Source organism: Capra hircus, chromosome 27 (assembly GCF_001704415.2).
Source record: "Capra hircus breed San Clemente chromosome 27, ASM170441v1, whole genome shotgun sequence".
Lineage (NCBI taxonomy): Eukaryota > Metazoa > Chordata > Mammalia > Artiodactyla > Bovidae > Capra > Capra hircus.
Genome location: NC_030834.1, coordinates 21,137,328 through 21,150,357, shown reverse-complemented (window position 1 = coordinate 21,150,357; position 13,030 = coordinate 21,137,328). Strand labels below are relative to the sequence as shown.

Below are 13,030 nucleotides of genomic sequence, written 5' to 3'. Positions count from 1 at the left end.
TCCTGTGGGTTTTTGTTTTCTAACCAGCAGTATGGGTTGCTCCTTACCTTCTAAGTCTGCCCTATATTGGAGCAGGGGTGATCCAGAGACTCAGTGGGATTGGTCAGGTTGAGCAGGTATGAGCTTACACAGGTAGGAGGCTGCCTTGGCCGCAGCAGGTAAGAGACCCAGATCTCCTCACCTGCCTGGGAGGAAGGCTGAACATGTACTTGAACACCTCTGCATGGCTTTCAGGCATTAAATGAGTATTGAGAATCTTCATCCTACATGGTATTGCAGCAAGAGTTTTCTTAGGAACCCTGATGGGAGTTTGCAGAGGACAGTATCTCAGAAAACAGAAAAGCTACTGCCAAACATTCAAAACAAGACCACAGGAAAGCCAGGTCACTCTCCACATCTATTTTTTCCCGCTCCAAGTCAATCCGTTTTGTAAAATGGGACCAGAGGAAAGCCAGCATACGATTTCTTGGTTCTACAGTGGCCCGAGAAAGCACTAACTTACCTGCTTAAGTGCCTGTTACTAAAAAGTAACACTACTCTGCATGGAACAGCCCCTCTCTCTGGAGTCCTGAGTGGACCTCATACCCATCATGACAGTTGTTATCTTTGTTCATAGGTGAGGTTGAGCCATAGAAATAAAACCCATTGAACAGATGACCCATGCGAAGAAATGAAGTTAACCTTGGATGTTGCTCAAAGACCTTCCAACATTTTCCCATCTTGGAAAACTGACATCAGCCTGTCACAGCCACCAGTGGTGCTGGATCAACCATGGGCTATACTCTGGTCAATACTCTGATTTGCCATCACCCAGACCAACTAGGTTTGAAGGCTGTGGGTTCCCGGCACCCACCTCAGTAAGTACAGTACCAAGTTCCAGAATCAAATGTCAGTTTATGGTCAGTTTATGGTATGGATGTGAGAATTGGACTACACAGAAAGCTGAGCACTGAAGAATTGATGCTTTTGAACTGTGGTGTTGGAAAAGACTCTTGAGAGTCCCTTGGACTGCAAAGAGGATCCAACCAGTCCATTCTAAAGGAAATCAGTCCTGAATATTCATTGGAAGGACTGATGCTGAAGCTGAAACTCCAATACTTTTGGCCACCTGATGCGAACAGCTGACTCATTTGAAAAGACACTGATGCTGGGAAAGATTGAAGGCAGGAGGAGAAGGGGATGACAGAGGATGAGATGGTTGGATGGCATCACCCACTTAATGGGCATGAGTTTGAGTAAACTCCGGGAGTTGGTGATGGACAGGGAGGCCTGGTGTGCTGCAGTCCATGGGGTCGCAAAGAGTCAGACACAACTAAGTGACTGAACTGAACTTAAGGTCCTGGGCCTGCCCTCTTATATCCTCATGGGAGATGTGTGATGATTCAAAAGATAATGCTGGTAATGCTTGAAAAATCTTCCCCAAATGACTATATATATATATACTAGTTCAATTTATTTTAAATAGTACCAGATGCTCTTTCCTTTTTTTCTGTGTTCTCTTAAGCTAGTTAATTTTATTTCCAAGATTTTTCTCCCCAAAGTTCTGAAAATAAAAACTTTTCTTTCTTTTTTTTTTAAAGAGCTAGCACCTAGAACCTCTGAGATTCCCACCTGGTGTGAATTGTATATAATCCAATGGTTTTGTTTTTTAATAACCTGGCCTCCAAAACTCTGATCTCACCCTTGATGCTAACGAAGGCTTCTACTTGAGTCACACTGCTATGGTGACTGGTGTTATTCCAAACCCTGTGATTCTTAACCAAGAAAGTTCTAGTTCCTTCCCCAAGGCTCAGGTGGTGTTCCTCGGATCAGGCCAGTCCCATTTCTATAAGGTGTGGGTATCTCTGCTACTGTTGACAGATCGGGGTGGCTTTTGCCTACAGAATTAATCTCTGCATTAGATTCTGTTCATCCATTTGAGCCTTTCAACAACAGGGTGTTACAAATGTATTGTTATTATTAGCCCATTTTGGAGAGGAACTTGAAGCTGCTCTGTCACAGTGAGTGGCTTGCTCGAGATCACTTAACATGTAGGTGAGACAGAACCAACATGAACTCAGTTTTCTGGCTCCAAAGCCCGTGCTTCCTACTAAGTCCTCCAGGCCTGAGGCAGACAGACATGATGCCCATGTTTTATTTGAATGCCCTGCCCACTCCTCCATACACTGATGCGTCTAAGGTGTTTGGAAGCACATACAATGGAGGCAGCCTGCCACATATGCTGTGTGACCCTAGCACAGGTTACTCAGCTCTCTGTTTTTTCATCTGTAATTGGGGATGGTAATTCCTACTTCCTAGATCTGCTCTGAGCATCAAATGAGTTAATATGTCTAAGTCCCTTAGCTCCATGCCTGGTCCATAGTAAGTGCTATATAAAGTGGGAGCTCTTCTGAGCTGAGGAACCCCCCATTCAGTTAGTGAGCAAAAACCGTAGCCCAGAGTCTGTGCTCCTCCAAAGATTTGGAGGATGGCTATCTACTACGCATGGCAGGAGGCCAACTCAACACCAGAACAAAGCAGTGGTTCCAGAAAAAGCCCACGTTAGGACGCATCACTGCCCAAGACACCTTGATGTTCAAAGTCAAGTGTCACAGCTGCTTCCCTCTGTGGCCAATTCCCTGCTTCTGACATCAACCTGGAGGCACATGAGTTGAAACAGAACCACTGGAGATGACACGACTAAAGAAAATGTTGGGAAGGGCTGTCATCTTTTGAAAAACAGCAGGCTGTTCCTTTCCCTGAGAGGAGTCGGTTTTGCTCTAATTGAGGGCCATTCTCCCCTTCCCTCTCCCCACCTCAGAATCTGAATTCCGTGCACAACTCAATACTTCAAAAAAAAAAAAAAAGAATTTATTTTTCTCAGACCTTTGAGAGGAACTTTAAACTGGCAGGAGAAAATGGTGAGAAAACTGAGTTTCAGCGCGCTACCGTGAAACTATATATATGTGTTTTTTTTTCTTTAAAAACCCACATCTGAGAGTTCTAAAACATGTGCAGTGCCTCCTACAACCTGCTTTTGCCCCCAAAGTCTAATCACCATCATGGCTACAATTTATGGAGCAAACTGGCATTGCTCCTTTGCCTGCCCATCTCTTTGCCTCGCAAGATTCTGTAGCATAGCCTCCTGGAGCCTTCGTCTGCATGTTTAAATAAATCAGGAACTTAAGGATTTGGGTTGGGGGAAGCCTGCTGAAGACACTTCAGAGAAATGGAGAAAACAAGGACACCCAATGATAAGAGGGTAGGCACCAGCCAAGAGTGACAGCCTCTCAGTGCTTCTCAGAAAGACGCCTTCCCAACAGCCAATCCCAAGCAGGGCACTGCTCCTAGGTTTGTGTGCTGAGCACCGAGGAGAAATTCACACTAAGGCACACGTGCCTACAGGCCCCAAACCTTGGCCTGATGTCTTGCAGGCAGCAAAGACCTTGGTTTCTGGAAGATGCCTCCGTCTTGCTGGACGAACACCCTCTCCAGGTCCACCCAGACACCAAGTTGCAAGCACACAGTCGTACTTACCGTGACTTTGGAGGTGGTGGAGGAGGCGAGAACACCTCAATCCCGCTTCTGTCCTTGGGGAACTCAAAGGCAAATGAGGCCGACTTGCTCATCCCAGTCCCAGCTTTGCTGTTCTGCCCAGAGCCATCTGTGGAGCAAAGACGGTGCCAGGCGGAGGAGCTGGCTGGGTCCAAGGGGCCATTTTCCACCTCTCTCCCCCAACTTTGACTCAGCAAGTCCTGTTCCACCTCATCCTCCTCCTCGATCCGACACTGGCGACTCCAGGCACCGGCCTGGGGCCGAGGCCGCCTCTGCTCCAAGACTGACGTGCTGGTGGCAGGCGGGGGGCCCCTGGCAGAGTCACTGGCGGGGATGCCGTTGGCCCGGCAGGAAGAAGCAGGGTCAGCAGGGGCCCTGGATGGAGGCTGGGGCCCAGGGATGCCCGAGTTCCCTTCACTGAGGTCAGACAGCGGGGAGGCGGAGGGGGATACCGGGGACCCTCCAGGGCTGCTCCTGGACATCTTGGGGGGGATGGCAGGTCTCCCCTTGGCCGTGGTCTCGCTGGCACTGCGGTGCCGGCTCTCCCTGGAGCCGAGCCCCTGCCCAGCTGAAGGCTCCTCTCCGCCTGCCTCAGGAGCCTGCTGGCTCGGGGGCCCGCGTGGCCACTGCACCCCCACCGAGGAGTCAGGGCTGCTCAGGTAGATTGTCCGGTGGTCCTCTTCTGGGTGGGCCGCCATGACTGTGATGGTGGCCGCCATCTTGGGGGCCACCTCCGGGCCTTCCCTGTCCTGGCCGCAGCCAGATGCGGCTTTCTGAGCCCGGGTGTTAACCGTCCGCACCTGGGCCTGGCCCGGGGTGCCTGCCCCCTGTTCTGCCTTGGCCTGCAGCCTGGAAGGCACTGGAACGGCCTTCTTCCTCTTGGTACTCTCAGCATAGATGGGTTCAGACTGTGCAGCCTCCCTGGAGTGGGCTGGGGGCTGGGGCTCCCCAGTCTGCCCAGGGCACCTGCTGGAGGCCACGCCGTGGCAGCCGGAGTCCTGCTGCTTTCCCGGCCCAGGCTCCTTCCTGAGGGAGCAGTAATCGCTCTCAGGATGAGGGGCCAGGGGGCTGCTGGCGCGGCTGTTGGCGCTTCCGCACGAGAGGCCATCCGAAGAGCTGGCAGCCTCTGAAGCGAGGGACTGCTTCTTGGGGCCCAAGTGGGGTGTGCTCTCCGTCGGGCCCTGGCTGCAGCAGTCCCTGGGGAAACTCAAAGCCCGCTTCTCCTCCTCAGGTGGCCTGGCACACACCCGCGGCTCCCAGCAGGCTGCCGAGCAGTCCCTACCGCCCTGTCTGTGTCGGGAACCGCCGGACCGGGCGGCGTCCTCCGCGCCTGGGCTCCCGGGACAGCAGTCCAGGATGGAGCAGTATTCTCCTCCTTCGCTGTCCCCCGAGGGCGAGCACCTTTGATCGCTGTCATCCTCCGAGGGCAGGGACTCCCGCAGGGGCTGAGCAGACGGGTAGGGCCCCAGGCCCTTGTGGCAGCCGGAAGTCATCCCGGAGAAGGCGGCCAGCTTGTGGCGGAAGCTCTCCTGCGGGGAGTTTAGCTCTTGGTAGGGGATCACTGGTTTATCGTCTCGTCCAAGCTTCTCATCAGGGAAGCTCACCGGGTGGAAGGCGGCACTTCGGTCCCCCCGGGGCTCTAGGCTGTGCAGGCCGACCATGGCATAGGCAGGGGGGTTGCGGGGGTGACCCCTGTCTTTGGGACCCGAGGGCCCGGCAGGCTTCTGGACGCCTCGGAAGCTGCCCAGATAAACTACTGGCGCGTCTTCCTGCTTCGGGACGGGGAGCTTGCCGGGGGCTCGTCTCCAGATGACCTACACAGCCCCAAGGTTAAAAGACTTACATTAGACCTTGCCAGAGAAAAAAGGAAGAGAGAGAAAGTGAGAGGGCAGGGCCATGACACTGGAAACCGTCTTCGGAGCCACAGTTAAGGAGCCAGGCTGCCTGCCTACCCTCTGATCTCCCCACGGCCTTCTCATCATCGCGGGGCTCCCCTGGAGCCGGCAGTCTTCCCAGACACGCCGCTTCCCGCCCATGTCTGTTACTCTTGGCTGAGGGGAAAAACGCTAAAGAAGAACATTTTGCCTTTTCCCTTGAAACTGCTAGATGAGATGAATTCTCCCATGGGCTTTGAAAATAAGAATTTGAGTTTTAATTTTTGCTTAGTGTTCATTAGTCTTTTGATAAGAAAACAAAGTCATAAGCCTTTTAAAAACACCTTGGGTTGGGGGGTGGGGTTAGAGGGCAGGAGGGTGAGGGGTGCCTTCTGAGCTGGGCCCTGGTTCCCTTGCATCACTCACTCTGAGCCACAATCCTTCTCCCAGTGACAGGCAGTGACCTCAGCCCAAACCTGCATAAGTGGCTGGACTAGTTGAGCCTGAGACAGTGATGTAGGCTAGTCATTCCTGTCACTGAAATCACAGTCCCCTCCTCCTTTCCTTCTAAAATCTCCCCTACCCCCACTTTCAAAGAAGCCTCAAGGCAGGGCAGGCCTCTGGCTCCTTTCCAACATGATCCACACTAGAAAGAGTTCCTGGTTTACATCTGTGAAGGTTGAAGGTGCCAAGAAAGGCCTGGGGAATGAGTGTAACCAGCTTCTGGAAAATGGAGCAGCAGCTTTGCAGGCGACTTGAAGCTGAGAGCAACCCCAGGAGGTGGCTTGCCTCATTCAAGCCTCCCTTGATTTAAAACTGACTTTTGATTTCACATAAGCTCACAAAGCCTTCCTGACCTACTCACCGTGATAGTTTAAGAAAACTAGAACAGGTAAAGAGGTTACAAGAAGTCCCAAGAATATGTTTTAGACATGCAGCTTCTTAGAAGACACGTCTAGAGGCAGCAGCCTTCATGCGCCCTCTAAATAATTAGACCTTGGTTAGGGTCAACGGTGTGGTGGGGGGTGGGGGAGTTGGGCGGGGGATGAGCAGAAAGGTCTACTCTCTAAGGCTGTAATTGTCTTTAGTAATCCCAGATCAAAGGTGGAAAAATCCAAGCTTCCAAATTGGAAATATGAACACTGGCTGGGAACTGGATGATATCACGGAACTACTGCTGACATTTTTAAGTGTGATAATGATATTTTGTATAAAGACAATTTTTTAAGGAGGTACAATCATGATGCAATATCTGGGGTTTGCTTTAGGGGAAAGGAGGGGAAGGGAGAGTAGGGGCAGGGATAAAGATGGAAGGAGAGTGATCATGAGTTGATGACTGTTCAAGCTCTTGAGGCAGGGTGGTGGATGCATGGGGTTTGTTAAGCAGTTCTTGCTAGTTTTATATATATTTAAGATGATCTCTTAAAAAAATATTTTAACTTTTTAGAAAAATGCTTCATTTTAGTGCCTATGTCCTGATACAATCTCCAAATAAACTCGGAGGGATTGCATTCATGGTTCTTGGCCTGAAGGGACCGAGAGAAAGGAGGGCAGAGAGAGAAGAGAGGGTAGCAGTCAGGAAGGAGCAGTCTAAGGCAAGCTGCCCGGGAAGCCAACCCACAGGAGTCCTGCTGGGACAGCTCACCCTGGCTGCCCGCCAGTCACAGCGGCCTTACAACAGGAGCAGCCCCTGTAAAAATACCATGGGGCTGAGTCAGCCTCACCTGTGCGACGTCGGCACTCACACCGGCCTCTGTCCACCCATCAGAAGCCTCAGAGCTCATCATGGTGGGCTTCACGGCGATGGTGGGCTTGGAGTAGGGTGAGCCGCTCAAGCTGTCATCTTCCGGGCGGCCGCTCTCCGGCCTGGGGTGCAGGCGAGGCGGAGGGGGCAGGCAGCCAGCTCGGGGCTGGGGGCGGCCAGGCACCAGCTGATGGTCACTGCGCAGGCAGAAGCAGTTTTTGCAGGACCCGGGCTTCCAGATGTGCTCCACAAAGTCACTGCACGCAGACATCTTTGGGCTCTCGGGGTTCAGTGGAATGGTCTCAAGCATCTTGAGCAGCAGATGAGGTACTGGTTCATCTTGCACTCGGCTTGCTGGTGCGGTCTCCGGGAAGGTGGAAGGGGCTCACTGGGCAGCTTCCTGGAAAAGCAGAACACTTGCCTGATCAGAGATCTCCCCTGCCAGATCTCCCCTTAGTGTATGCTCAGTCCTGTCCGACTCTTTGCGACCCCATAAACTGTAGCCCACAAGGCTCCTCTGTCCATGGGATTTTTCAGGCAAGACTACTGGGGTGGGTTGCCACTTCCTATTTCAGGGGATCTTCTCCACCCAGGGATCCAATGCCCATCTCTTTGGTCTCCTGCATTGCAGGTGGATTCTTTAACTGCTGAGCCCCTGGGGAAGACGGGGCATGATCAATCAGAGTCTGATGATATGACTATGGAGCAGAAGGGGAAGAAGAAAAGAGGTGAAGATGACTATTCTATTGATTCCAAGGCCCTCACCCACTTGTCATGAGGCTCTTAATCCCTTTCTAGTGGGGTGGCCTTAAAAAGCTGTAAAATCTAAACACAGCTCTGTTGCATGTGTGGGTGTGTGTGCATGAGTTGCTCAGCTGTGTCTAACTTTTTGTGACTCCAAAGACTGTAGTTCACCAGGCTCCTCTGTCCATGGGATTCTTTAGACAAGAATACTGGAGTGGGGTGCCATTTTCTTCTCCAGGGGATCTTCCTGACCCAGGGATTGAACCTGGGTCTCCCACATTGCAGGAAGATTCTATACCACTTAAGCCACCAGGGAAGCCCCTGATGCATGAGTAGAGAGTGTAAAAGATACTTCAGTCCCCTAAAATCCTGAGCACCTGGAGGTTCTGGGGGCAGTTCACAGGAAGAAATCACACAGGGCTGGAGATGAGAAGCGTGTGACTGATGTGTGCATCCCCTGCTGCTGTGGGGTCTAGAGCCTGGGACTTGGCCCCAGAGAAATGAGAACTTCCAAACAGGACGGCAGGTAGAAGTCATGGCTTCTGGAAAATAAGCCACAATTTTTAACCGAGAATGATATGAGAGGGGAGGCAAGCCTGGGCTCTGAGATCGACACTGCAACACATACTTGTGAGGAGGTGGAGGCAGAAGGGGTGAGAAAGTGGAGAGGTGTGGTCTCAGCTGTTCCCCAGGGGGTCCTGGTTGGGAGGTCTGGCATCTTGGGAATTCTCCAACCCCTCTATTTAATATGCCTTATTCAGCCCAGAGCTTAGTGAAATCAATAGACCTAGAGCTTCAGGCCTGGGGGAAACAGAAAGAGAGACTCATGGTCATGTAGCCCTGTGGTCTAGGTCTGGATAGACTGTACTAGAAGTAGTTGTACAGTAGACTGTACTAGAAGAGTCATTGCTCACAATGATTTTCCCTATGAGAACCCTAAGGAATCCTAAAGGAAATCAGTCCTGAATATTCATTGGATGGACTGATGCTGAAGCCGAAGCTCCAATACTTGGGCTACCTGATACAAAGAGCCGACTCACTGGAAAAGACCCTGATGAAGGGAAAGATTGAAGGCAGGAAGAGAAGGGGACGACAGAGGATGAGATGGTTGGATGGCATCACCTCACCGACTCAATGGACATGAGTCTGAGCAAATTCCGGGAGTTGGTGATGGACAGGGAAGCCTGGGGTGCGGTCCATGGGGTCGCAAAGAGTAGGACACGACTGAGCGACAATGAGAACCCTGGAGGGGAGGCAGTCAGCTTGCTGAAAGAGTTTACTTCCTCTGAGAGTAAAACTGAAGGCGGAGAGTTTGCACCACAGAATTCACTCAGTAAATTCACCACTGAGGGGGAAAACTCGAAGGATTGCAGACTTTAACCAGTTCACCTGAATGAGACCCGCCAGGTAGTTGTCACCTCCATTTTACAGATGGGAAAACAAACCCAAGAACATAAACTGAAGCATGTCCGCAGGCGCAGAGTGCGCAAGGGTTCCTCGGAGAGAAGCCAACTTTGCTGGCAGCCCCTCATGTCATCACCTCACACGTTATATTGAGTCCCTTGCCATTATCTGTTTACTGCTTTTTGCTCTCCTTTTTTCACTTAAATGAAAGGACTTCCTCAGAAGGACAGTGTTCAGGAGAAAATCATCCTGAAGAATCTACAGTGAACAGACTCATTAAATAGAGAGGGTTTGGCCCCAGGGTCTGCTTTCTGCTTTCCTCTCGTGAGAACTGGCTCTGAGGTTGCTGCTTTCCCTACCATCAACAGGACTAACCAGGTGGAATGAGCCAGGAGCCCCAAAGATCATTCCAGAATCTCTATGGGAAGAGCTCTCTTTCTGGTCTCCCACACTCGCACACCAGGGTGCCTATTCAATGAGAGCTGAAGCTACATTGGGCCTCTTTTTCCCTCTGAAGCTAACTAGGAAGCCCACTGTATCTTTAAGCTAAATGAACTCTCTGAAATAAAGACAAGTATCTGTCTTTCGTGACCATTGTTAGGATCTTCTGCATCAAGATGATTACAAGTTGGGTTCTCCTCCTCCTATAAATATACCCAAGTGGCAGGTTTGTTCCTTGCCAAGTTCCCCAGAAGAGGTCACTAAGCTTCAACAAGCAGAGGATGAAAGCAAGCGTTTTTCTTTCTCTCACAATCCCACGCCAGGGAGGATTTTGGAAAGACGAAAAAGTAGAGGAGGTATTTTGTTGTTCAGTAAGGCAAAGCTCCATACCCTTGCCCTGAGGCAGGGAGAGGTCCTTTCCTGGGAATCCTGGCCCCCTCTACTGCAGGCAGAGGCTTCCACACCCCAGACAGGATGAAGGGAGAGGGCTTGGGAATCTGGTCTGAGTGGGCTCACCTCCTTCCTGCAGCTCCTCACAGGGCTGAGCTGTCTGAGGAGTGAGACATCCAAAGAGGGGGCAAAGAAAGCCACGTGGGGTGGCCACACATCATTTCCTGCTCAGATAACCGATCCAAACGTGTCATGGTTGTTTGGTGCCAAAGGTCCCCTCCTGTGAGCAGATGGCTCACTCCAGCCCTGGGACTTCTGGTTGGATTACCAACATTCAGGAAGCTTCCTTCAAAACCCCTCACCAGTTCCTGAACACCCTCCTCGCTCCCATCCTCAGCTCTGAAATTCTCCGATGGTGGGTACAACTTTCACTACACCAACCGCTCAGAGACTGGAAAACGTTTTTCAGGGAAAAAGAATGAAATGAAGCCCTGGGCTCCTTACCATCACTGACTCACTACACATCCTGTTAAAACTGGTTCCTCAGTCACAGCAAACAGAATTTATCACTACATCAAGCCAGAAAGGATTCTCTCTGTCTAGAGAGGTTCTGGGCTTGGAACTATCTATTTATTTTAAGTCAAAAGACAGTGGAAAAACTCAAGTGGCGCTCACCAAGCATGAGCGTTGCCTGCCTCGCAGTGCCAGCTCTCCACCGCCTGCGAATGGCACCTTCCCAGCCCACATTCCTTACCTCCAAGGGCAGGCAGCCCTCAGAATTATGCAAATTCCCCCATTTCAGTGGGAGGCAGCAGTGTAAGATTAGAAAAAGATCTTAACATTCTTTCTGATCCAAGTCATGATAAAATCTTTGCCTCTGCAAACTTCTGCACCAGTCGTGGCTAAAACGTGCAAGACTGAAGCTGTCAGATACACACCCACATCATAGGAAAAAGAATCCAAACAATGGTGACCAGATCCACAAAATCAAACCTCTGGGCTCCAAATGCCCTTCACACTTGCACTGGAAGTTGCTCATGCCTTACCCTGAAGTGAGAGAATTCCGGAAAACAGTCATCTAAAAAAAAATCTATTTTTTACAATTAAATACATTTAAATACAATTAAATGAATGCAAAAGAGGTATATTTATGGAAATTTGTCTGGATTTCAACACTCCATTGACAGGGGTTGCCCAGGCAGAAAGGAGTAAGTAACCGGCCTTACCTCCTGTCTCCCCCCACCACCCACAGGCACAGAGGGTAAGTCATGCTACTCACCCAACTTTTTATTTTCTTTTTCCCTTCTCCAGCGCTATGTAGTCTAATCTCAGCAGCAGGAATGTGGTTTTTGTGGGTTAGACCCACTACAATCTAAACCAGTAAGGAAGATACCCGCATTCCACAAGACCCCAAGATAGCGAAATAACCGCAGAATCCCCCAGTGCTTCCTGTAAAATTTCCGGCTCAAAAGGGGAAGGGGTTTTTCAGGCCAGTGATCAATAGGGCCTTCCCAACCTGATTCTGGGCTGGATGCCCTGCAAAACTCCTCCCTCCTAGACCTTTGGGCTTTGCTGTGGGCTCTGCAAAGCCATGTGCTCGCTGGCTGAGCTTCACCTGAGAGAAATACACAGTCAGCCGGCCCTGCCTCCTCGCGTTCTCACTGAGGACCGGAAAGTGGAGAGATTCTGTTTTCTGTGTGTGTGTGTGTGTGTGTGTGTGTGAGTGATTCTATTTTGTGTATCTGTGGCGGGGGAGGAGGAGGCAACACAAGCAAAGGTTAAAAACGTGCCCACGGTAGCCTCTCAGAGGGCTCCGCCACCGCTCAGGAAAAAGGTATCGTCTAGTTCCCCCTGGAGACCCCCAGGCTGGCATCCAACTGAGGGCTGCCTAAGAGGCAGCTACTAACCTGGCGTCCCAAAGCATCACGCCCGGGGTTCCGATCCGAGCCGCCGAGCGGTCTCTCCCTCTCTGTTCCTGTGACAATCCTGCAGCCGCGGAACGGCAGTCTCCACAATAGCAATCCCCAAAGCACTCCGGTCTCCTGCCCCAAGACCAGCTAGACCAGAGCAGTCGGTTCCGCTGCCGGAACTCGAGGAAAGTTTCCCCTTCCGAAAGAGCGCGATTCTCGAATGAATCGAAAACATACCTCTGGCTCCCCGGTCCTTCCCCTCCGCCCCTCCACCCCCTAGCCCGGGCTCGGCGCTTCCACCTCGGGCGCAACCCCGGGCGCACGCGGTCCGAACGCTCCACCCTCCTCCAGCGACCGCCTGTCACCCCCGGGGGACGCCGACGGGGGTCGCCTGCTCCACAACCGCCGCGCTCCCCCGGAGCTCCCCTCTGCGGCCACGTTTGCCAGACAAAAAAAGAGGCCGACTTGGGAGAAGGCGCCGCGGGCTCACCTCGGGGCCGCGCTCCCCCGGCCTCGCCGCGGGTCTCCGAGCCGCCAGCCGCCCTGCTGGGCGCCTCGGAGCATTGTTTGGAGAGTGTGCGCGCGGTGCGTGCCCGGCCGCGGGCGGCGTCTTCTGCCCGGGCCCGGCGGCCGGGTGGCAGCTGCGAGCGCGGCTCCGCCCCCTCCCGCCTCCGGTGGCGCCGCCCGCCGGGCTCCGCCGCACCTCCGCGGTCCGGGCCGCCGCCCCGCGCCCCCAGCCGGCGGGCTCGCTCCCCGACCCCCGACGCCTCCTGGCGATCCCCGCCCCGCCCCTCCCTCCGGCTCCTGACGGAGGCTCCGCCCCCAGCCCGATACTTGGCGCCGTCCGACCCGGGAGTGAGCGCCCCTTTGCACCCTTTTCCAAGGATGGCCCCACGGGGCTCTGCAGGGACGAGTTTCGGTGTCTGCAGCCTTCCCTTTCCCATAACGTGCGCGTAGGTATGTAGGTGTCCTGCATCCCTTCGTCTAGC

The 13,030-nt window shown here is 52.6% G+C and overlaps 1 protein-coding gene across 2 annotated transcripts in view; it reads right to left on the bottom strand.

The window, feature by feature from the left end:
* The window catches only part of LOC102172788 (tyrosine-protein kinase SgK223), a 46,181-nt gene extending 33,497 nt beyond the window's left edge, over positions 1-12,684 (bottom strand). Inside the window, exons 1-3 of one of the 2 annotated variants that reach the window (XM_018042006.1) lie at positions 12,532-12,684; positions 7,133-7,552; positions 3,517-5,348 (exon numbers count right to left, since the gene is read on the bottom strand). In XM_018042006.1, the coding sequence (XP_017897495.1) occupies positions 3,517-5,348; positions 7,133-7,462 (2,162 nt within the window). In that variant the 5' untranslated portion in view covers positions 7,463-7,552; positions 12,532-12,684. Of the gene's footprint in view, positions 1-3,516; positions 5,349-7,132; positions 7,553-12,038; positions 12,324-12,531 lie in introns of those variants that run through there. The other variant, XM_018042007.1, reaches the window with a different exon arrangement.